The 26,467-nt window shown below is 42.2% G+C and overlaps 1 protein-coding gene across 4 annotated transcripts in view; it reads right to left on the reverse strand.

Annotated features, from left to right (window-relative positions):
* LRRC28 (leucine rich repeat containing 28) overlaps positions 1-26,467 on the reverse strand; it is an 81,823-nt gene that overhangs the window by 48,022 nt on the left and 7,334 nt on the right. For 2 of the 4 annotated variants that reach the window (XM_059714565.1, XM_059714566.1), the window contains 3 exons: positions 17,425-17,465; positions 14,695-14,732; positions 13,817-13,954 (listed from right to left, as the gene is read on the reverse strand). In XM_059714565.1, the coding sequence (XP_059570548.1) occupies positions 13,817-13,954; positions 14,695-14,732; positions 17,425-17,465 (217 nt within the window). Of the gene's footprint in view, positions 1-13,816; positions 13,955-14,694; positions 14,733-17,424; positions 17,466-25,627; positions 25,686-26,467 lie in introns of those variants that run through there. The other 2 variants (XM_014606093.3, XM_059714567.1) reach the window with 2 other exon arrangements.

A 26,467-nucleotide genomic window follows, 5' to 3' on the forward strand; every position in this document is an offset into this window, starting at 1 on the left:
TCATAAGAGCAGGGCTTCAAGGCTGCGGAGAAGAGAGGTCTACACTGCTACAGACAATGGGCAAGCAAGGATGCAAAAAGGTGGTCCTGCGCATGTCTCATGGAAGAGAAAGCACCTCCTGAAGGCTCTGGTTGGTTCACAGCTGGGAAAAGCACCTTGCCTTATAGATCTAAACTTGGCCAGGACAGAAGTTCATCAGGGAAGCTATCCGCAAGCAAGCCAGGATGAGGAATCACATGTGCTTTATAATGCCTGTATTACAAGGAAGACTACATATCTTCCAAGGCCCCCCCAAAAGAGTTTCACATTACTGGAAACTGTAGGGAAGTACAAGAAACGTTGAGCGAGAGAAAAAGGAGAGAATCAAGTCCCTAAAAGGATGTCAGAGGCTTAGAAAGGGGAAAAGGAGCATAAGTGAAGCATGAGAGTAACCAGCAAGCAGCTTTGGTTGTTTTATTTTTGCCTAGAAGCCAGAGAGATGAACCTGGTCTGAAAACCTAGTTAGAACAAAAATTAAAGCAAAAAGATCTAATAAAATCACACGCCCTCCTTCCTTTGATCCCAGTAACGCAGCAATCCTCCAAGTACCTTAAAAACTCTGAAGGAGCAGACCAACTTCCTAGTCATGGCATGACTCCCTGATCTGCTGGCTCTCCACCTTGAGGATGGATCAGCTGCACAGGTGGAGCAGCCTGGCCCAAACAAACACAAACACAGAAGAAAGTCCATGTCTTCCTTAAAAAAGGTTTTAACTTGCACAAATGGAGTGCAGCCAAGTGAGGAACATGTTGGGTTTAAGAGCTCCACAGATGATAATTAGGTCCCTTTTCAAATCTCAGCCCTGGTTTCACTGGTGAAGTTTATCTGTTCCCAAGTTTCTTGTCTATTCCACCCCAGCGTGGGACTGGGAAAAAAAGTACAAGCCAAACCTACAATTCCTACGTATCTGCAGGGTTCCTAGAGCAAGAGCCCTCATTTACATCTAAGCAACTCCCCTGTCTTCCCCAGACTTGCGCAGGTACCTTTAACTGTTGATGTAACAATTTAAAATTAAACACGGTTAATAACATACAATGAGTATATTCCAGCACGTATTCGCTCCAGGTTAATTCTGTAGAATTAACAGGCATACACTGAGGTAGTCATACTTTCTATGGGCTAACCACGTACATAGATACGATATCCTTACGTAGATTAAAAAACAGACTCAGACAGTTGTTTGTCCTCGATCATTTCATGGGTGACCACAAAACCTAGACCTTACTCTTCACTGCACTGTGCTTGCAATCAGTCAGGCCTTCTTTACAACCAACAATACACAGACCACATCAAGAATCATTTTACAAATACCCGATTAGACAAAACTGCACTAAGATTGGTCATCTCAACTTTCATGATGATCAGGGATCTGGGTTTTCCATCTCCCATAGAGAAACGCAGATTTTCCCCTTTGAAGTGGGAAACCATGGGATTTCCCTTGCTGGCTGGCAGACTTCCAGGCTGCAATGAGCTGCTTGAGGCTGGGGGGAGCGGTGGGAGGGCAACTGGAGGCACGGGGTGCCACATGAATGCGGGACTGTCTGGGCATGCTCGCTGGTGATGCATCAGGGGGGATACAGGGAGGGCATGTTCTCCCCTCACCACCCCCATTTTCTGTACCAACAGCAGGGCACGGACACAGGGCTGCAGCCTGGCACTGGCTCTGGGCAGGAGTGCCTCTGTGGGCCAGTGGGCAGGACCCAATGCAGGAGGGTGGAACAGGGTGGGGTGACTCCGTGCTGCTGCTGCCACCTCTGGGAGTCCCATACCAGTTGCACCTCCACGGCCACCAAGGAGAGATGTCCCCAGCCTGCCTGGCAGCAGCGGGTGCAGTGGCGATAGCACAGAGTTGTACCCCCCACACCACAGTGGCAGCAGGCAGGGGGAACTTCACTTTGGCAGCCATGGCAGCATGGCTGGGGTGGGATTCCTGGCAGTGGCAGCAGTGCCAAGTCTTCCCACCCCACCTTCCCACGCCAGATCCCACACTATGGGCCACAGAGGCACTCCTGCTCAGGGCTGGTGCCAATCCAGCCAGGGTGCAGCCCTGTGCGCCCTGCTGTCAGGGCAGAAATCTGGGAGTGCATATGCTCGCCCATTACCCACCAGACGCATTGCAAATGGTGTTGCCTATGCCCACACCCTTCCCATGCCGTGCCCCCACACCACCCCACACACCCACCTCCTGCAGGGGGGAGCTGCTGCCAGAAGGGAGGGAGTGAGCGACAGGCAAGGGCCTCTCACTCCTGACCTGCAGCAACGGCATGGGCAGGGCAGCGGCATGTTAGGGGAGCTCAGTGCCACAAAGCAGTGGGGGAGACAGCCACAGCTAGACCCACATCCTGGTGAGCAAAGGGGGCAGAAGGAACTCTGATTTTCCATAATTAAAAATAATAATAATAATAATAATAATTTTTAAAAAATCAATATATAGGTATTTAGAATTTATTTATTATAATGATTGAGGCACTGGTAGGCTTCCAAACTGCTTGAAATATATCAATAAAACATTGTGTTCATACAATGTTTTATTGATATATTTACACTTGTAAAGCAATTTGGAAGCCTACCAATGGCATTTCGTTTTAATTGTGGAAATATGTGGATTTGGGGTTTTTAAATCAGAGAATCTGTGATTTATTTATTTATTTTAAATCAGAGAATGTTAGATTTTCTTTAACAGAAAAAAAAACAGGATTCCTTGATGATGACACTCACCTAGTTATATGTGTTATTACCTACCTACCTACTGTATGTCTATGTACCAACCTTCTTGACTTGGGTGACTGAAATAATAACGTTTACACGCAAGTAAAGTTTGGAATACTTATGTACTGTAACATACTATTAGAGATGTTGATATATCACGTACGTTATAAAAGCCAATACCACATTCACATTTTCAGTAGTGTCCTCAAGATGCACAAAGCAGTAGTTTTTGCCACATTTAAGATGTCAGCATACATAAAAGCTGTGGACTTGTTTAAAATCCACAGGGAAAGTGTTTGATCCAAAAAATAACATTTCCTAAAGAAGGTACAAAAGAAATAGCAGGGTAAAGGTCTGTAACTAGAGCCACTTGAGAAGCAGAATTAAGGATATTTAGGTAAACTTCCCATACAACTGTAACCATACTTAAACATTTTGGGTTGCTTAAATGTACTTAGGTTTCACTCTAAATTAATTTCCTGGATTCCTAGTTTTAAAATTTAAAAATGTAAAGGGAAAAAAAGTTCTTATAAGGGTTTTTACTTTCAAGTTACTCTTATGTACCCTTATCTCAATTCCAGCTTTAATTTGTGTAGAAATAGCTTTCAAGATGAATCTTAAAAGTAAATGTTGGATGAAGCGATTGCTACGCACAGTTGGTAAAACTTTGAAGGACCTGTGGGAACAAGACGCACTGTAGAAGCTATATTAAACTAACGGCTATAGTAAAACAATATGTTCTAAACCCATAACTTAGAGAGTTTTCAAATTTTGAATGACTATTTAGAACAGTGGTTCTCAACATGTTTAGGCTCAAGAAACCCCTTTAGACTTGAGGCACTCCTCAGAAACTGCCAGATCTTAGTTTTCACTTGTTTTTTGACTATGGAAAAATAATAACAGAGCAATTATTTTTCTGTTCCAAAGAACTGAGAAAGTCTGCAACAGGCTGGAATGTTTTCCCCACTATGGCTTTGAAAACTCTAGGTTATTAATCATGTTTGTATACCTCACAGTGCTAACACTGCATGGCACCCCAAAGCACCCTTGAGAGGATCTGAAGGCACCCCAGGGTGCCCTGGCACCCTGGCTGAGAATCACCGATTTAGAAGTTCTCTCTTAAGTGCGTTTCTGTTTAAATGCCTATGGAAAAAAGAACATGGCATTGCCGATTCCAATAAACTGGACAGATATAAAAGTATTGATTTAAATTCGAAGCCATGATCTGAAAGTCATGACAGTTTTCTCAACTGCTGTACCTATTTTCTTTTTAGTCAGTTCAGGTTTACTGATTAGAACAGAAAATCAAGCATTTAGCAGATGCATCCCGCAAATCTGCTATGTAATTCCATAGTAATGAACTTGAAAATTGGGAACATTGCAAGCTTTTAGTGAAACACACACGACTTTGGCGTTAGTGTACTTTCTATTACACACGTTGGAAATGATGTTTCAGCTCCATTAGGCCTAACCAAAACCTGCCTGAAAGAATTGTTGGAATAAAACTGTATGTTTTAGAAACATTTTAACTTGGAAAAACATAGCTCTAGATCTTTGCAGATTTTACCACCAGCATTATTATTTTTGCTACCAGCATACAGCGGTATTATGAACCTTTTGTTGTGCACTAAGAAATACTGTATGATACTAACAAAGAGGCTTTCAAAAGCCCCTCAAACAGGCAGGAAGTGGCACAGAACTGTGGAAAGAAAATAACCATAAAAAGTGGTAAGCAGGCAAACAGAGAATAGTGCACAGCTCTGTACACACAGATGACTCATTTTGACACACTGTACAGGTCAGAGTCTGTACAGAAAGACTTCAGTTTCAAGTAAAATTTCCAGGAATTTACTAGCATGTCTTTCATATTCTTTGTCTTTGCTTCTCTCCCCGTCATTTAAATACACAGTCTAGTCAAAAGTATTAGCCATTTTCTTAAAAAATTAAAGAATCAAACAGCAAAACTATGAGAGAGATTACTGCAACAATTCACACTTCTTTTCAGTTTTTATTTTATAAACTAGTTGCCACCATACTTGAGCTTCACATGAAGTCCCAGCTGTACCAAAATGCTGCTTTGTGAAAGCTGACCTGCGTTTAGTTCTTTGAGACAAAATGCCACCAACAATAACTGGTCAAGCTGCCTTTAAAGTCAAAGTATAATTCATTCTAAGAGATTATTCTTTTTTGGGATTTCTTAAGAAAAAAATATACTTTTAAAATAAGCTCATGTGTGCTTTTTCATTTCTACCTGGGATAAATTTTACAATCTTTGCATTCTCCTATGGCTGAGGAAGGGTGTGTGCGCCCGAAAGCTTGCAAATAAAGAGAATTTTTTTTTACAATTGTCTAGTTGGTCTAATAAAAGATATCGCCTCTTGCACACTTGACTGCTATCATAAGAATACGGATGTATACAAAACCAAAATATATACAAGAACTTAATAATATACACCCTTTGTGAGAGTAGTTTGGACTTAAGATAAATTGTAGTTTCCAAAGTCTAGGGGGGTTATTGTGTTGCGAGAGGATAGCAGTAATAGGGAAAAGTAAATTTTATATTAGTTTAAGTAGAAAAACACGTTTGTAGTTATTGACCTTCATGTTTACTCTAGCTTTTCAGCATCTGAGAAAACATTGTTAAAAGCAGAACAGAGCAATCTTATCATTAAACAATTATTTATTGTGCAAGATTCGTATACTTTTCAGTTGAATCATTAAGCAAAAAGTCAATGAAACAAAGGACTGAGTAAGATTATTGTACTTTTTGGCATCTTAGAGGGAGATTTTGAAAGACAGAAATAATAGGTAACAAACCCCCACTGACACTAATATAACAGTCTTAAGAACTTCAGTTGCATATGCCCCAATTTTCATGGAAGCGAAGAGAATGAACTGGCACTACAACAGTTTAAGCTCTGGGTGGCCATTCACTAGATCTGTTGAAAATATCAGATATTGTGACAATTATGTCTCAGTCAAGCTACTAAAGCCTTGGGAGAAATTCAGGTGTTCAAAATCGGTGCCAAAATAATTTAAGCTTTTCTTTGCTTACCAAGAAATTAGCGGACTTGGCAGCAGCTCTTTAAAATGCGCTTCACTGACCATTTCGGAAATAAAATCAGAGCTCCGTTTCTTCCAGAAAGGACGCAATATACCCCACTGGGTTGCCTTCCAGTTTTATACAGGAAAAGTAAAATTGGCCCAAAAAAGTATTCAGGTAAATAACAGAGAACACTAATATAAAAATGATAAAAATATCAGATGCCAATCTGATTTAAAGGAAACAACATATTGTGTTAAAAAATTAAGGCTCTATTTAAGGGACAGTAGGCCTTTAAATAATTATGGACTAGCGAAGTGTAAAGCTCATGTAACTTAATCTATGTTTTCCTCAAATCCCGCAAGTCCATTTACTTAAAAACACCACACTCCTGGATGACTGCCTGACATACCAAACCTGTCCCGTCGTGCCTATTTTTATACATGTTACTAAATTAGGAAAGCAGAAAGGACGAAGCTGATGCCAACTCTGCTAAAGAAAAGGGTCCACATCATCAGGCTGTGCCTTGCTTTGAAAGCCACAATCATTGGAAAATATATAAATGTTCATAAGAGGTACCAAAGCAATTTAATCTAATGAGGAGCAGCACTAAAGAGTAATGAAAATACGAGGGGGGGGGAGGTCAAAATTTACAAGTGTTTTTCTTTTTGGCACGTCTAAGTTAAGGTCCTGAAAATAAATTAAAAATATTAGACAGGACTGCGTGTGTTAAAGCCAGATTCTAGAATGAAAATAGAATATTGGCATGCTGTGCACTCTTTCAATCGGTAGAAATCTATTTCATTTACTGAGTAGCTGGAGTGGGGGGGAGTGAGAGAAGGAAAAACATTTAAGCACCACTCCTTCATGATTTACTGACATACCTAATATTGAGCTCTATTCCAAAATACTAAGTAGGGCATTCAAGAAGTCTTGACTTGAGAAATTCTGAGAAGTATTTCAGGAGAATATATTCATCTGTGTGAATAATAAATACATATATTGTACTTTATGGCAACTTAAAAAAAAAAAATGTAAAAAGGGACAAATATGCAACTTTTCAGACTCAAAGGTTCCCTGGCCCCCAATTAGTAAAGCAAACTGCTAAGCAAAACAGTTTAAGCAGTAATCAATTAACATTCCTGGGATTTATAAAAGTATAAATACACACAGTGGCAATCAACAGTTACAGTTGATCTATATATTTAATAGGGGAGGGGTTTGTGACCAAAGGATATTATTTCAGGGGTGAGGTCTGGCAGTTTTCTATAAATTATGACATTCTGAAGGTCCTTTTCGTTCCCTCATTCAACCTTCTGTAAGAGTAGCTCCAGTTGATAAGCATCTTATTCATCTTATTGCTTTTCTCAGGTTTCCTCCTAATGTTTCCATGTTTAAAGCCAAAGAAACATTCAAAAATGTTTAGGAAAGAATAAGCATGAATAAGTGTATGAATGCAAAACAAAAAATGCAGAAAAACAATCGATAAAAGCACTTGAAAAAAAAACATTTTACGTCTCAAGCAGAGAAAAGAGACATCTCCCCTTCTCTCAATATAACACAACCAAGCTCACAAAAAGGTGTGGTCCCAGCAAGGGGAGTGGAAACACCCAAGTTCTAATTCTGGCTCTAACTGGGACTTGCTGTGTGGCCTGCAGCAAAACTCTCCATCTGTAAAATGAGGATAACAACCCTCCCTTATCAGCTGCAGAGGATCTCTAAAGTGTATAGAAAAATAGGTTTATAACTATACAACTGGTTTTTAACAAAGTTTAAGCATTACTTCTAAAATCATTTTCCTTAAAGAAACAAAGGATTTAAAAGTAAGAGGGGAAAAATAATGGGTGAACCTCAACATCCAATACAGATTCAGTATATTCCTATCAAAGAACTTATATGCTGTGACTACATGTATTTTAAAAATGACTGAAGGTAGATAAATACACCTTTCCTTTTGGTTCAACGCAAAGGAAGCAGAATGACAAACAAGCGATGCAACAGACAGAGGTCTCTACAGAACAAAGGGATATCAACTAGAAATGGAAACCACAGATTTCCTTAGGTGAGAAAGGATTTTTTGCTAAACCCGTGTTTGATTATGGCAGAGACCTGCATTTCTCTTCAATCACACTGTGCACTTATGCCATTGCCAACCTGCAACTCTGCTTTACAAACCAAATTAAACTAACAGCACGTTTGTGTATAGGATCATAGGAAAGTAGGACAGAAGGGACCTCGCGAGCTCCCTGCTCAAGGCAGGATCATCCCCAACTAAACCGCTCCAGTCAAGAACGTGTAAAAATGTAACATTACTGGACCAAAGCTCTAAATCTTGGCTTTTGGTACTCTGACTAACAACAAACATATCCAAGGAAACCTGATTTGGCTCAATTCAAAGATACTTGCTAATATCTTCTGGCATGTTAAAAAAAGTGATGTGAACATTTTTTTGAGGGAATCCTGCCAAACATGGGTTAGGATCATAGCCCGTACCCAACTCTGTGTTTAATTACTTAATTTTCCTTCTAAACTTGGCAAAACATTAAGCTTTTCATTTGCTAAATCTATAATTAACGATAACATTTGCTGAGTAAACATACCTTCATTTTTAATTAAGTTTTAAAACAAGATGCTACAGCTTGCAAGTCTAACTAGCAACATGTGTCTCAAAAAACATTAAAAAAAAGTCTTGTCATAAGCAAAGTCTTAACAGAAACTGTAATGAATAACTCCCCCTTGGTTTTAACAACAACATCTACTTCCAAAAGATGGATACAGTGACTGCAAGACCTGAATTTATTGCATAGCATGAAAAAAATAGCACTTTATCTTGATAACATTTAGACTTGAAATCAAGCTGAACTCTGACAGTAACAATGCCTATATAGCCATAAATCAGATGTCAAAAATTCCTTTGACTTCAACTTATCTCTGAAGTACCTATTCAACAGCCTGCAAAAGATTTCAGGTGAAAAAAAAGAGATATGCTGCAAAGTTCTTACATAAAAAGGCTATTAATAATTTAAATAAAAACAGAAGGGTTAAAACACATTATTGTGACAATCAAAACCTGAGTAATCAGAAGTAGAAGAACAGAACCAATTACAGAGTAACAGAGGCACAAAGAGTGACAGGTCTAGAGCGAAGAAAACAATTCTGATCTAACACATGTACTCCAACACTTTGTAAAAAGAAAAGGAAAACTCTAGATCAAAGGTGCTCAACTCAGCCCACAGGCCAGAACCAACCCCCAGCAGCATGTCATGTGGCCCACGCGGCTCCTCACAGGTCCAAAGGGAGCCCCAAGGGCTGTGGCCCTGCATGCAAGATCAGGCGTGCAGGATGGTGTAGGGCCAGAACCTGATCCCAGCACACAGAAATGGGCAAAGGTGGCACAGGGTCTCCAAAGCCCAATACCAACATGATCCTGGCACATGGGACCAAGCAGAGGCAGACAGGGCCCCCAGGGCTCAACCTTGGCAGGCAGAGGTGGCACAGGGCCTGATCCTAGTACACAGGGTCTGATCTAGCCAGCACATCAGCTCCGTGCCACTTAAATGGCCTGCAGGCCATTAAGGTTGAGCACCACTGTTCTTGATACTTCCAGCAAAAAAATCAGGTTTTACAATTCAGATACAAGTAGTAACCAAATACTTGATATACCAGCTCATTCCAGTACTGTTACAAATATACCCTGTGCCTCATAATCTGAAGAGCCATCATGGAGAATCCATCATTTAAAAAGAACTTGCAGAAGAGACTACCTATTTTGGGCATCGGTTGTTTGATTACCGCTCCCAAGAATTTAGAAGACTAATAGAACTAATGGTAGGTATCAAAGAAAATATACTTGATGTTCAAAGAGTCTATTTACCAATGTCAAGCAAAGACGGCCAATACATTTAATCCTAAAACCTTTATAATTTATAGATCAAATGTTTTTGCTGGTTCGTTACAAAAAGACCTCAGAGTACTTTCTAAACATTGAGCCTCACGTAACGCTTTTTTCTTATAACATAGAATCATCTGCGATTTATTGAAACAGTCGTTCTCTTATAAAAATGAAGAGAGTTTCAGTTCTTGGTGTTTTTGAAACTAGGATCCAGATATTGATGGTTAATGTGAAGACGTCAGTCTAGTTATTAATTCTACCAGCAATATATTAAAAACTTGAAGCCTATTCTTCTAACCAATTGTTTTGTTGTATTTGAAGAAATGTGTGTTTATTCTGGACAAAATTACTTAAGCCCTAAATTGAATTATTTATTTATATGGGGGTTTAGTTCTGCCATCTGTCTTAACATTTAAGTTGAAGGGTAAGTAATTTCTTACAATATTAGAAGCCGAGTAAAAAAAAAAAAAGGGTCAAATTGAATCAGTGCGAGAGGCTGACATTAGAAAAGGTATCTTGAGGCCAAATAGTATGATCTAATCATTGGATGGCAGTCTCCGTGGTCTTTGTAAAGTATAAAGGGGAGATTATTATTTATAGTGCAGTAGTGCCAAAATGCGCTAGGCGCTTTCCAAACTCAGAAGAACACATAGTCCATCCCCATACAATAAACTTTTTGTCCCTGTCAATTATTTTTTTTAAATAAGATTTATATTTCTGCGTCCTGTAAGACAAATCTAAAGTCAAATGTTAACAAGAAAACTGGGTGGGAGGGGCATATGAAGTTAATAGCACAACAGCAGTTTATGTATATGAATCCTAATGGCTTGTTACAGCTCTGAAACAGCCACAACTGAGGAAGATTGTGCGTGACTTTGCTAGAGAACTTCTCTCAAAATGTTCACTGTGCTGGAACTGCCCCGTCAACAGTTGAAACCGTCCATGTTGTTGCAATCATTACAGACTGTCCCAGTTGAATCAAGTTCATTAAAAGCATCACTAGGTTCAGGGCTTCATCCTGCTCAGTAATCATGACTGCCATTGGCTTCAAAAGGGATTAAGAGCACTCAGTATCCTGAAAGTCAGGGCAGAACTGTTTTACTTAGAGACTTCATTATGCTATGGGTTAGCCTGTCTCGTTACAGAATGGCTGATCACTATTTGCTGATTTTACTGGATCCTCCACAGTCGTCAGCAAAACTTGCTGCTAGTCTAAGAATGCCTTCACACTAGTTATGGAGTGCTTCTGCAACTCACACAAATAGGAACTGGCAGATTTGTTTTTATGCAAAACTAAACCAGGATGAAAACAATGGTCATCACTTGAAAAAGCAACTGTAACAGTTAACTAATGTGTGTACCCTGCAAGCTGTTGGGACTTTCTTGAGCTCTATTTTAAGTCAGGCTATTACCTTGGTAACTCAGATGGCTATTATTTAAAAAATCTTTTGATTACTAAGAGGAAGGAAGATGAATATATCCTTCCTTAACAGTAGTGGCACTACTCATACAAGAGGTAGCTAGCAACAAACAAAGATTTAAAAAAAAATTTACAATGAAGTCAAGCTCAACTTCATCCATTTTATTAACTGTGCTTGCATTTCTGCATAAATACTGCTTAACAGTCTCATGGGTGTGTGTGGTCTCATGATATCTGTACCATCACTGTAATGAAAAGTAGCCTCTTTGAAGCCTTCTATCCAAATGTCATAGTGCCAGTCATCCCTAGTACTGTCTTCCCATTTCCTCCAGCATTGAAAAAATGAAGCTTTTCCTGAAAGGAGAAATTTACTAGGAGAACAAAATATTATTCATATGCTATCACAAAACAGCTTATTCAAACGTGCTTGGAAGCCCCCTCCAGGAAGTACTGTGTAGGAAATGTTCAATGCAGGAGATTAGCTGAGCACAACCTACCAAAAACGAAAGATTAATCTTGTTCATATTGATAATACTAAAGCCTACATGACACCCAGGCATACAAAGGCTGTGAGCATTTGGAAAAAGTTAATGTTAGTAGTGGTAGCATTAAGTTCTTTGTGTAGGTAGACCCTGTACCAATAACATCTTTAATGTACAAGTGGACTACTTGTGATACTATTTCTAGCTGTGTGAAACTGTCACGCACCCAAACCTTTTAGCGCATTGAAAGAGGAAGCTTAATTTTGAATAGTTTGTGTATCGTTCAAGAGCAAATAAATGCAGCTCCTCTATGCAGCAATAGCAGGTCCTAATCAAAAGTGGTAGACACAATCGAGTCTTCAGTAATGTAAATTATCCTTCTGAAAGTCTTCTTTTGTGGAAGCTTTTCATGCTCATGTGTGAAGCTTTGCAGAAAACGTGTCACTTTTCCTTTGAACAAATCTTTCTTTCAAGGTATGATACCACAAGGTAAATTATCTATAAGGAACACAAGCATACTCAGCCACTTCTTTCTTTTGAGCTTAGAATGTCTGAAAAATGATGACAATTTTACTTGAGTTACAAGGTTTACAGGCTTATGTAATTTCATTCCAGAATATCTGCACAGTTATATCAATTTCTACTTTTTAATCATTGCAGCTTTCTGGATTCTTCTGAAAAATTTATTTTATTACGGCTGAAAAAAAACAGGACAGGCCGGCTCAATTTCTGTACTCAAAACTTTAAGAAGCAGCTATAGCTACCTAAGGAATGCAAAATGCGTGCTTTGCAAATACATGATGGTCACATTAAAAAATTAGTTAAAATTCCAGCTGAAAGCTGAATCTCTTAGATTCAATTAGGCCAGTTTTTTGCAATGCCAACCTTAGATTTGATTACCTGTATAGATCAAAACACAATAATACCCTAAGCAAAGTTTTTAAAAAATCAAAAAAGAGTCTCGTGTTGAGAAAGGAGTTCCTTTTAAATGCTTTGCTAAGTAACAGAAAAAAAATAAAGCCACTGAAAAAAGTGCCTAAAGCTAACTTTTCCCGGCCCCAATGCAGATTTTTTTTTTTTTAAATAAAACTTCATTATTCTAACTACTGAGACCAAAAATTGTCATGCGGTGCCACAGTGAGGTAGACATGCTACTGGTAAGGTTTCCTCTAAGGTGTGCACATGCGCGGTTGCACACAACTGAATGTGTGGCCGCGCACAGCCTTTTCAAGGCGACGCACCAGGAGAGGCTCCAGGACACTGCTCCGCTCCCTGGCATGGCCTCCAGGGGCGTATCCTGCAGTGTCCTGGAGACAGTGGAGCCTCACTGGGGCAGGCAGAGACTCCTCCCCGAGGTGAGGCAAGGCAGGGATGGAAGCTGGGGTGGGCGGCTGGTGCAGGCTCTGCCGGCTCCGGAGAAGCGCTCCACTCCCCTGCCCTGATGCAGGGGAGCGGAGCACTTCCCCGGAGCCGGCAGAGCCCGCACCAGGCTCTGGCCCCAGCCCCTGGCTTCAGGCCCTGGCCCCCGACTCCCAGCCCGAGTCCCTGGCCCCGGGCCCCCGGCTCCAGCCCCTGGCCCCGGCTTCCAGCCCCCAGCCCCAGCAACCGGCCCCCAGGCTTCAGGCCCTGGCCCCCAGCCCCAGCCCCTGGCCCCAGCCGCCAGCCCCAGCCCCCTTCGGTAAGTGTCCCACGCCAGACCAAGGCAGCGCGCTCATGGACTGTGCTCCTTAGAGGGAACATTGGCTACCGGCAAACCTACAGGAGATGTATCTTGTTAGAAAACACAAGTCTGGGAGACTCAGGAGAAGGAAAAGACTAAGAGTGAATCTTTAACGTTCTGTAAAAATCATAATGACAAGCCTTTTATACTAGTGAAGTTTGTCATTAGTTTTTGGATCTCTTCCAAGGAGCTCAGAATGGAACTGATAAAATAGCAAAGAATATTTTATAGAAGTATATATGTATATACACAAACACAGCTTTTTTTACTCCATATCCACCGTCAAAAAAGAACAAGTTACAGGGGGAAAAACAATCACTGCTTATTGTTTTTTAAGCACTGTTAGACATTATAAGAAGTGGAGTTTAAGTAGCAATCCCTGCCCATTCTTCTCCAAAACTAATTTGTCTCCATCAGATCACAGAACTGGAGGGTGAACTGCAAAACGCATACACAATTTTGTAACTGAGCACATTTCTTTTTGTCACTGTTCCAAATTCATCACATTTACCTGCCGGTAAGTATTTCAGCTGGTTGTTAGCCAATCGAAGGTGACGTAAGGATCTCAGACGGCCAATCTCAGGGCATACGATTTCCAGAGCGTTGTCACTTAAGTCCAGGAACTGCAGCTTAACCAGGGAGCCAATAGCTTATGAAAGAACAGATTAAAGAAATGAATGTGACCCAGAAGTAATGTTAAAACCATAATAGGACTATGGATGATAAAAGGCCTCAATATCTAATAACTATGTCTGAGCAGACAGAGATATTAAAACTATTGGGCTCATAACTGAATGTCAGAGTTCAAATGTTTGTAAACAGTAAGCAATAACGTTGGCGCACAGAAAAACAGAAAAAAACAAAACACTTTTGAGACGCCGCAGATGATTATTTTGTTCTCAGCCACAACTCTCCTGTGAAACTACTTTCTCCTTCCCTTCGCCATTACCTACATCCAAGCTAGTTGCCCTGACTAAATTTAAAATTATTTTCTAACACCAGTCCCTAGACATTTGCTCTCAAAGGCAGTGTAAGGAACAGAGACGCTAATACAATTACTGACAGATTCAGTTTAAATCCTATCACAACCAACCAAAGCAATAGCATCGTATGTGATGGCTGGCTCAGACAAGAGGACAGATTTGGGAAGGCTGTTTTACTGATAAGTGCCATTTAGCCTTTTTACCCCCTGTAATCAGAACTCAAGGGACCAACATTTAAGTGCATTTGAAAATTTAACAAAACATAGTTCAAACACGGATGTTTTCAACAGTTTATGCCCACGGTGGTATATTTTGGAAAACAAGGAGAAATAGGGCTTTATATTATAGAGTATAATAAATATTTTATGTTTTCTGTCTACAACTGTGAAGTTGGCATTGTACTTACCTTCAGGGACAACAACTATGTTATTCGAATGAAGGTACCTGTGAGGGAAAAAAAGGGGGAAAAAACACCTGTTACCCTGAAGGGTTTGCAATGCATAAACAGTTGGCAAAACATTCAACCCGAAACTGGAAGAGAAAAACAGCCTCACAGCCATTTCTCTCTAAGACCACAACAGTATATGGTAAACTGTACAAAATACCAACTGAAATATTCCAAGGTTCCTCTTATATTTTATCATGAATATAAGATTAGCATAAAGAATGCAAGGATGGTTATTACTATTATAATACTTAAATGCAATGCCTGTGAGCACATTTTCTTGCTTTATAATAAACAAAAATAAAAATCATAAATTTGAAAAATAAAGCAAATGGAGTCACCAGGATTCACTGTGTTCTGTCACAGACCCTCTCCCATTAAACGAAAGGAAAAACACAAACAAACAAAAAAATCCCTAAATCAAGTACATACAGCTTGATGTACATACAATTCGTATACCTTCACTTAATAAATATGAAGCCCTTACCTATTGAGATGTTAACTTTTTTAAAAAATGTAGAACTAAGTTACATTTTAGAAAAATATAATTTTCGTCTCAGACAGTGACAAGTCTAGACAGGCTCCATTACCTCTTTAAAAGAGGTTGATTAAATGGATTTAGCACTCCCTAGTGGGTAATAGCTGCATCTACTACTATTTAAGAACAATTTATTTCATATAGTTTGAACACTGTATTTTGGATTGCAGACAAAAAAGACTACATAAACCTTTTTGAAAAGGCAGTTACTTTCTCTAATCTCAAAAGAATACTTACTGAGCACTCCACTAAGTCTCTAAAATAATGCATCTGTATTTAAAGTAACAAGTCAGCACTTTAGGGACCAACAAAGTGACAAACTACTCTTAAAATGAAATCGAGGTATTTTATGGTCTCTTTTTAATTATTTTTCTTCTCAACCATCACACCAACTCTCTCTCTCAGATTAAATTTAAAGTGTTTTATTATATAAGTTATAGAACAGTAAAATGTACACAGTAACAGAAGAACAGAAAGCTAAACTAACTGAATAAGCTCTGTTTTACTATTTATGGCTTCTTAAATTCATCTATTCTAAACCTGAATTTCATACTGGTTTTTCTAATGATACATGGTAATAGTGAACGTATCTGACTGCTGAATATGAAGCACTGACTCAACTACAACAGAGGTGCTCTGCTGCTTCAGAGTATAGATAAGAACCTTAAATGCCAGGCAAAACTATCCGGTAAGTGAGCAGGAGTCCGCACTGAGTTAGAAAACACGCTGTGGACACGAGTGCTGGAAAGGTGCAGTTTTCAAGGCCAAAGTCGGAAGATGAACTCAGATAATCCATTATTTTGCTAAGACACCCAGTACTTCCCTTAAATCTGCTTTAACAAGATGTTAAACACTATAGTGCAGGGCTGTCCGGCTTTGGAGTACACGGGGATCCCACTCCTAGTCCCTGCCAGTGCTGCTACGGAGGCATCGCAAGCCCCCCCAACCTCAACCACCACCTCCCTCAACATCCCAGCCACATGGGCTGCAAGTTTAAAGGGCCTCTTTCAGCCAAGCTGCCCTGACCCAGAGACCGTGGGCACCAGAGCAGCAGCCAGAGCAATAGGGAGCACGATGGCTAGAGGGGAGCCTACTGACTGCACCTTGATGCCTATGTCTTCCCTCAGGTTGTTTTTCCATCCTCCTACCATGCTTCTATGGTCCCTTGGGCTCCTGCTAAGGAAGGGGGAGAACTCGCTGGTTAGGAATGTCCCCCCAACTCCTCTGTTACTGGAAAGGGGAAAGCTATCTTGAGGACCCCCTTCCCCAGTCTGGTGCAAATCAGGAGCCCACTCCTCCCTCTAGCCTGGCTTTTGCTGCGTGGCAAGGTGACCCTTTCTCTAGGCCAAACAACCATGAAAAAAAGCCACTGGTAAACTTGTGACAACTCTTAGCAGTGGATCGCTTGGCTTGTGTATCGATAAAGAATGCAGCTAGCTGCAAGAATTAATGCGACTTGCAGGACACATTGATCACTTTGAATGTACTTGTGGCCCCTGCTCCTCCTGGGGATACACCTGTCTGAGCATCACTTGAAGGTCAACTGTCCTAGCAGTGCTGGGAGTCTGGTGGCACTACCATCCAGTCTCCACTGCTGTGCACAGCTTCCCCATTTCCCCACGATTTCCCTGTTTCCCATCCTTGGGAAACAGAGGGACCAGGCCCCTGACTCCTTTTATCCCCCTAAGGTCAGACAGTCCTGCTATACTGCATTGATATCACATCTGTAGGAAAGTGAAATGGAAGAGGAAATGTCCCTTTAAACTATGTCTTTTGCAAGTCAGGAGTTTGGTGCACCATCCGTAACTTAGACATGGACTATTTCAAGCCTAAGTGCTAAAACAATACAACCAAGATGGTGCCACCTTTTAGCTGACTCCTGGCACAAAGCACAGAATATACCCACTTGCTGACCAGAGTGAAACACTGGCTTTCCCACCAAACATAATCTGAACAAAAAATTGTCATAGAAAATACTGACAACCTGGGACTGAGCACAGCTGCATGCCAAGCACCTCCTGTTGTCAATAAGGGGAAAGAAATACTATACACTAAAAATGGAAATTATATACAAACACCACATCTCTGCTTTAAAAAGCAATATGAGATTGATTAGTGTAAGCAAACTTGTCAAAGCTCCAACAAAAACTCACAATTCCACGAGGTTTGGAAGCTTCTGTGCGAGGTTTTCTGGCTGAAAGAAAAAGTTAGAGACGTGTTAGAATTAAAACAAAAAAACAACAACAAAAAAAACCGTATTATGGGCCCAAATCATTTTAGTGACCACCTCGACAAACTACATCACAAGTGGGTCATTACAAAAGAAAACATTTGAATGCTGTATTGGGCTCGTAGCTAAACATCCCCAGGATGCAATTCCTTCATTTTCCCAGTTACCCCATTAACTCTACCAGTCCTACCTGGGTGGCATTACATTTGAAGAATCCCGCAAGGAAAATTAAGCATAGCGAAATCTGGTTAACTGTGATAGCTCATCACTACAATCTTATAATTTGGTGTCCTGAATCCCTGAGACAATCCCACTGATTTGTACACAACACACTCTGGATAATACATCCTCTGTTAAAGCAAAACTAGTCATTTCCAAATGCACCCACATAGTAAATAAGAATGAAGTTTGCTCCTGAGACTCGGAGAGCTCAGAAAGTACTGATCTATGCCAAATGCAGCACCTGTCAAGCCAGATGATGCTCAAAAGGCACTAAATACACCTCGGCTTTTCCTGGCTCCCCAGGTCATAACCACCAATCACTCCATCTCCCAGAATTACCTTGTTTTGACAAGGACTGCATGTAAGACTGCAGAACAAAAATCCTTGATTGATTATTTTTCTCCCTCCTAATTGTGGAATTCTTACCTATATTATTCTTATATATAATTCTTATTCTTCAGAGCACTAAGCTTCTGTAACAAGCAACTGTACATTAATCAATTATCTGTATAAGCATGCTGCTCTTGTATACAAGGCCCTACTTAATGCCCAGTTTGGGGGATTTCAGGGAAGCTGCAAAATCCGGGAGTGACAGCAAAATCCACAAAAATCAACCAAAAATAAAAACTTGTTAAAAATAAAATGCTGGCTCCCCAGTGGGAGCAAGTAGTCCTTGGTGCCAGAAGCGGAAGGCGCCAGCTGGCAGGGTGGCATGAAGGGCAGACGACAAGATGGTGGCTGCCCTTTTATCCTTCTCCCTCCTCCCCTGCCCCACTCACTGGGGCCTCTCCACCAATCAGCATCCACAGGTGGGGCAACATGAATGGCAGCTGGCAGTCAAAATAGCGGCCACCTCCTTGTCCCTTATCTTCCCCAAGGCCTCTCCATCAATCAGAGGGGCGGGGCCTCTTTGCCAATCAGAGCTGCAGGGCGGGGCCACCGTGAAACGATGGCGGAATTAGAACTTTACACCATGATCAACCCGTGAAAACAGGTAAGTCCCCACTGTGATTCAGGCAGATATTGAACTGGGGCAGGGGTGGGCAATTATTTGGGCTGGAGGGCCACTTAGGGAGTTTTGGTGAGCTGTTGCAGGCCTGGGCAGCACCTCCCCCTGCCCCATCTCCCCACAACATCTCACCAAAACTCCCTAAGTGGCTCTGCCCCACAGGGCCCAGCCCCGTGCTATCACTGCCCAGCTATCCCAGCCCTGCCCCAGGGTCTCTATTGAGATTGGTCCAAGACCCCCGCAAGCAGGGGGCACTCAGCCGGGTAGACAGGATGGGCACAATCTGCTCCCAGGACACCCCTGTCACAGGGATATGCAGACAGCATCTCGTGACTCTGCCCCAGGCCCCAGCCCCACGCTGTCACCACCCCAAGATCCCAGCTCCAGTCCCACCTGCCCATCCTGCTCTTGGATGCCACTCCCTGGCTGCCCACAGCCCCATCCCACCCATCTGGCAGAGCACACCCTGCTCAAGGGGGACCCACACCAGTCCCCACGGAGACCCCCCCACATCCGCTCTGTCCAGCACCCCAGCAGCAGGGCCAGGTCTGGCAGTAGCGATGACACTAGTGATGGCGGCCCAAAGGAGCCACTATCACCAAAGCTGCTGGGAAAGGCGGACCTGGCCGTCGTACCACCCCAGCCTCGCTGTAAGTCTGGAGGCAGTAGAACTGGACACAGGCACCGCAGCACAGGTTGCCCCCCAAACCTAGCCTGGGCAGGGCTGAGGGACCCACCGCAGGATGGACAAAATCCCTTGGAGGGCTGGATCCGGCCTACAGGCCATATTTTGCCCACCCTCGAGCTACAGTGAGTCTAATTTGTAGTCCACATTCTGCAATATATCTTTTTCTTCACTATAAACCTCACAGAGATGCAATGAGAATGATTTGTATCTTGCATGCCACATAGCTCGCAAAAAGTTGAAAATGGCTAAGATAATTAGTTACTTCTGGCTAATTATCACTCCCCTGATTTTACTGCATAAGTGTACTTTTAACTAAACTAATGGAAATCAGCACCACTCAGCTTTGGGGACAGAACAATGAAAGAGCGCACTCGTATCACTCTTCTATAGCCTAAAAGTGCCTATAAACCAACTGGCATCCAAGCCTTCCAAAGCTGATGGAGAGACTACCAAAACCTTGTTCTTCAAAAGAGATTTAAAGCAAAGGACCTAGAGGTGAGAAATTATGGGTTGTTAAAAAGAACCCGGAAATAAACTGCTTACTCATTTAACATGCCAGTAAAAAGGAAGGGGGTTATCCAAGTCTGCCACCTAAATAAGATATATTTTACTTGATTATATTGGTAGTTAGGAAGGCACGACTTAAAAATCATCCGCAGTTAATTCAGTCACCAAACCCATCAATCAGATTTCCTTATGCACATGTGAATATATACGTCTATTTTCTACTTCGTGCCACACCCAGCTTGCATGTCGACATTTGAATAGCTCTCACAAATGCAAACAAACATCAGCTCGGGAAAATGCTGAACGTTATGCTAGTAGCCATGTCAAAAAATGGCACGCAAGGTTATGAAGGTTTGATTATTTAGGGAATTTACTTTAAATTTTAGTGACTGAATTTACTTTTTTAAATCCCAATTTTAACTGTATGGAATGCACACAGCATGCAGAACCTGGAAATGAATTTAATAACGAACCAACACAGTATGACAAAATAATCAGTTTCATAACTACATTCTGGCCACTTTCAGTCTTCATCTACATTTATACAATAGTTCTTCCTAAAATGCTCTATCTATTAATATATTTCTCCACCATATTAAAATATAAAGTAGTAGAAAGACATATGCATATATATGCTTTTCATAGACAACAAAGATACTGCATCCCTGATTTAAGAAGAATAGGTAGCTCAAACTTAACCAATAGGCAGCAACTGCTACCTTCATAATAAATGAGTCTATCTTTGAAATGTAAGAGACAGACAAGTCTCAGAAGCAAATAGGAGATAGTTAATCGGCTGTTGCCACCTGCTGGAAAATTTGTGTTGCAAGACATTTATTTTCCCCTAATATCCACAGATCTCGCTAATATAATAATGTGATCTTTGAATAAGGCTCTCTTGCTTTTTGCTTAACACTGAACAAATACACACATATAGTAACTAGCCTGAAATTTAAGAACTCACCTTTTTTTTTCAGATTCTTTTCCTTAAAGTTAATTTAGCTTAACTATAGATCAATGTTTATTAATTATTGCCCAAAATTCTTTATTGGGCTAACAAATAATACACAGAACAGGCACAGCAGAACGATTTTCACAACAGCTTAAGAGAATGGCAGAAGATTACTGTCTTCAAACAAATTTAAACTTATTATTGCTCAATTTATTCTTTACTGCTCATACATTATGCAATTAAAAAAATGAAATAAAAAAGAAGAAGATTGTGATATTTAATCTTTTGGAGGCAGTGAATGGGTTGAAAGGTGGTGCTCCTAGGAGAAAGGCAGCAGGGCAGGAACAGTTATAGAATCATAGAAAATGAGGGTTGAAAGGGATCTCAGGAGTTCACATCTAATCCAGCACCCTGTTCAAAGCAAGACCACTCCCAATTGGATCGTCTCAGCAAAGGTTTTGTCTAACTGGGTCTTAAAAATCCTCCAAGGATGTCATCCACAACCTCTATGGATAACCTATTCCAGCGTTTTACTACCTTCCTAGTGAGAAAAGTCTTCCTATAAGCTAAACTTCCCTTGCTGCAACTAGAGACCGTTACTCCTTGTTCTGTCATCTGCCACCACTGAGAACAGTCCATCTCCATCCTCTTTCGGACCATGCTTCAGGTAGTTGAAGTCTGCTATTAAATCCCCGCTTAGTCTTCTCTTTAGATTAAGTAAATCCAGTTCCCCCAGTCTTTCCTCACAAGTCACGTGCTCTAGCCCCTGAACCATTTTTGTTCTCCTCCACTGGAGTCTCTCCAGTTTGTCCACACCTTTCTGTAGTGGGGGCACAAAACTGAACACAGGACTCCAGATGTGACCTCACCACTGCCAAAGAGAGGAATAATCACTTCTCCCAGTTTGCTGGCAACACTCCTACCAATGCAGCCCAGGATGTCGTTAGCCTTCTTGGCAACAAGGACACACTGCTGGCTCATATCCATCTTATTGTCCACTGTCACCCCCAGGTGCTTTTCTGGAGAGCTGCTGCCCAGCCAGTCAGCCTCCAGCCTGCACCGGTGCATGGGATTGCTCTGTCCTAAGTACAGGACTTTGCACTTGTCCTTGTTGAACCTCGTGAGATTCCTTTTGACTCAGTCCTCCAATTTGTGTAGGTCTCTCTGAATCCTAACCCTACCCTCTAGCGTATCTACTACTCCCCCCCCCCCCCCCCCAGCTTGATGTCATCTGCTAACTTCCTGAGGGTGCGCAGTTGAGGTGGGACTGTCCACCCTGACCCTCTCTTGGGAAGGACAGTGTGTAAGTCTTACACCCCCCCCTTCCCCTGGAGTAAATCATTACGACAAAGGAATTTAGACATGCCAATAGGAAACATGTTTATGAGGCAGGTACACAGTAACTAAGAGAGACCAGCCCAAGTAACATATTTCAGCACTGAAGATACATTTAACTTTAGCTGGGAACCAACAGAGTAAATGGTCACAATATATAGCTTATTTTCAGGTTTTGAAGGGCTCCTACAGACATGCAGTGAGGCTGCTCCGACATGCTGTAAATCCAGCGCATCAGAGCAGTTTTGATTAATCAAGTCTACTGGAGCGTGGTAATTACTATGCTCCAACAGCCTCCAGCATCACGTGTATCAATGTCCCCACAGTAAAAAATGGCGTCAGGGTGCTTTGAACTAAAACTGGTTCAAAGTGCCCCACCGCCATTTTTCAGCTTGGGGACACTGAAACATGATGCTCAGGTGCTTTTAATTAGCATGGCTTGCTAATTAAAGCGCCCTCCCACCCCACCCCCACCTCCTGAAGAACATCTATAAAAATGCCCCAAGAGCCTGCCTAATTCTTTTACAAACCATTTAATCATGAAATGCTGAAGATCAGATTTTAAAGGAAAAATCAAAAAACTCTCCCTAAAGGGTTCCACAGCTCAGTGATCCACCCCATTCTAACACCCTGTATCTTTGGGAATACTTGTTATCAATTTTGTTATTTGCTTTCTTTGTTTGCAATACAACTGTGAAAATAGACAGAACTATTTTAGAAGTAACAAAATGCTTCTCAGCAAATACATCATGACCAATTTCAGCACTGTGGTTTTTCAATATATTTAACTTATAAACATTTAAGAGTGTTATGATGGAAATACCAGATCAATGGGACATAACTGAAACAAGTACAGATGTGTCCACACCATAATGTGTGTGTAGGAAGGTTGGGATTTTTTCTAGGAAAGTATCAATAAGGGAAAGGTGTTTGGGTTTCTAGGTTTTGTTTTGGGGGGAGGGAGTTGATAGAAGAAATTATTACTTCTACAATTACTACTACTACTATCACACCCTATTCAGAAAGGCTGATAGAGGATAACAAAGTAAAGGAACAGAGAAGTGTAACCTTATTACAGGTGGTAGCTACAAACTACTGTGACAGTGAGACATCTGTACTTCCACCAACTGAAGATGTTTCAATGAAAGCCCTACACTTTTTACAAGAGGGAACGTCTGAAAATGCACAGGACTTCCAGTTGATGCACATGTATTTTCTACGTGGCTTCCTATGTATGGATCTCACAGTGCTTAACCTGCATCCAAACACCACAATGAGGTACAAAATACAGAGGATTTCACAGAGGACATAGAAGAAAATTAAAATGATTAGCCAAAGATCAGATAAGAGATTCTACAACCTAGCTAGGTGAACTGGCCCCATGCTTAAAAATCTTCAGAGTTAGAAAGCTTTTCCTAATACCTAACCAAAAGGAAAGTTCGCTTGCTGTAACCTAAGACTATTATTTCTTGGCCTGTCCTTAATGGACAGAGAACATGGTCTTCAATCAGTTCTGTCTTGTTGATTCCAGGCCATTTTTCCGATTTATCAAAATAATCTTGAAATCTAATCTTGTCCTCATTTCCCCAAGTATATTCCATCATCCACATCACTAATGAAAACACTGAATAGTCCTGCACGCAGGACCTCTTCTATGCATATAAGGCCACACTTGATTTGTGGCCTCAGCTTGTTAGTGAACTATTGATAATTACTTTTTTAGGTAACTGGTGAGAAGTATCAACTGTTGATACCTAATTTTTAAATTTAGCTGATGACTTCTGTTCTGTGTTTTTGGAGACAACTGTACAAGATTAAAAATAGCCTTATATTGTGTGGTTATTGCACAGAATCTATCTATATTAGTGTTACATCTTTTGCAGTGTGTTAGCCTTGTGACTACTGTACTGCTAAATAATGAATACATGTCTTAGAGAGGAGTTAGAACTGTTGTATCATTTTATTAAGAAGTGAGCCTAATATTATTTTAACTTCTTCAGAAAGCTGAGTACAGAATGCCTCCCACCACACTACGCCACGTGCTGACCTGAAGGACTTCTGTATTATCAAGATGATTGCACTATAAACAAACTTAAATGACTCACACAAGTGTGTAAGAAGGAAGACAATTTTTAGGTTACCTCCAGCCTCCTCATGCAGAAAGTGTGGAGCCTACCCTCAGGGAACCACATGCACAATTACTAGACCTGTGCAAAGCAGCAAGTATTTACTTTGGATTCAGATTCAGCCAATTTAGAGGGACAGCGATTAGATTTGGTGATTTGAATCACTGTCCCAATTCAATTCGGCCATAGACTATACAGGCAGTCTTCGATGCCAGGCACAGCTGTCTCCAGCTGGTAAGTCTGTTGTGACGGGCGGAGCGGGGAGGGAAGCAGCATGGGGATAGGGCACAGATCAACACCCCCCACAGCAAGGGAGGGATTGGGGCTGGGACAAGCTGACCAGCCAGGGCGAGGGGGGCACGGGACTCAGGGAGGGGGACTCCTGACACTGCGTGCCACCGGTCTGAGAGCTGCTCTTCCGGTGGCTCCTCTGGTGGCTCTTGCCACTGGTCCAGGAGGGCATGGGAGCGGGTATGTGCCTCTGGATCTGTGTGAGGTGGGCTGAGCCAGGCTGCACTCTGCGAGGCTAGCCCCAGCCACCCGCTGCCGAGCTGTGCTCAGTGGGGTAGATGGAGCCGAGGATATGCTCTGGGCCGCAAGCCCCTGTTGTCAGGCTGCACTGTGCGGGGTGGGTGGAGCCAGGCTGCACTTCAGGCTGCGGCTGGGGCTAGCTGCCTGGAGTGCAGCCTTGGCTCCACCCGCCCCGCAGAGCGCAGTCCGGCGGCGGGGCTAGCCTCCTGTAGCGCAGCCAGGCCCAGCCTGCCCCGCACAGATCCAGGGGCACATGTCCACTTCCATGCCCTCCTGGACCAGTGGCGAGAGCTGCCAGAGGAGCCACCAGAAGAGCAGCTTCCAGACCGGTAGCGCACGGTGATGGGAGCCCCTCACCCCGGCTGGGCAGCTTGTCCCAACCCCAGCCCCAATCCCTCCCTCACTGTGGTGGCATTGATCTGCCCCACCCCCCTTACCTCTTCCCTCCCACCTCTGCCCACCATAACAGACTTACCGTCATAAGTTGAGGGCTGCCTGTGTGGAAGATCACCCCGCCCCACTCCCTCTTCTCAGTTTCTGCTCGCTGCAAGCCTTCTGAATCTCCAAATCTCTCTGAACGTATTCAGAGGCTTCCGATTCAATTCGGACCTTTTAATGGGTCTCACAATTCAATTTGGATTTGGAGATTTGACTGCCGAATCTCCTCCGAATCGAATCAGCTACTGAAGCTTCGCACAGCCCTAATAATTATCAACATTTAAAACTACCCAAACACCGTAAGTTTGAGCCACTAACCTTCATACATTGTGGTGAATAACTAGCCATTCCTGCTCCCTTGTGTTGAGATTTCACTCTAAATTGGATATACAAGACTCAAGAAATTAAAACTGCCCAATATGAGGCAAGCAGTTGATTCTTCTAGCCCCATGGCACTCAATCTCAAGATCATGGCCTGAAACTGGCCTGTGGGACTGACTCATCACAGATCTGGAAATCTGGCAACAGGGGAGTGGTGGCAGCATTGATTGCTGCAGGTTCTGGAGCCAGTTTCCAGGGTTAGATCCTGTGGACAGGACTGCTCTACATCCCAATCTGGTGCACAGGAGAGAGCTAGCACACCAGATTACACTTGCAGATGGATCCCATGCACAAACCCCAGGCTGCATCCAACCTGCAGATCAACCTCACCCATACTATCCAGCTCATGGAGTGGCTCTACACCACTTACCCAGGCCATGGGGCTGGAAAGTTGAGCACCACTATTCTGGTCCATCTCAAATGCTTTCAGTACTATGCTATTAGCAAACCTTGGGCCAACGAGAGGTCCCATCAATGTCAAAGCTGATGCTAAACCAGTGATTCTCAACCAGGGTGCCGCAGCACCCTGCTGTGCCACAACATACGCCTGAGGGTGCCATTGGTGCATGCATCCTCCCAGAAGTGCTTCAGTTTGACTTGTCATGATCTTGCACCAGGGTCTTGAGAAGCCACTCATGATAGAGAGAGGCTGGTAGAACCAGCCCCCTGTGCCTGCAGAGAGGTCTGGGGAGCATAAGCTTGATGAAGAACAAGCAGAAGCTGCTTGCAGAGAAGCAGTGAAGGGAGCAGGAAGAGCTGCAGCGAGTAGTGGGGAGG

This window comes from Alligator mississippiensis, chromosome 11 (genome assembly GCF_030867095.1).
Source record: "Alligator mississippiensis isolate rAllMis1 chromosome 11, rAllMis1, whole genome shotgun sequence".
NCBI lineage: Eukaryota > Metazoa > Chordata > Crocodylia > Alligatoridae > Alligator > Alligator mississippiensis.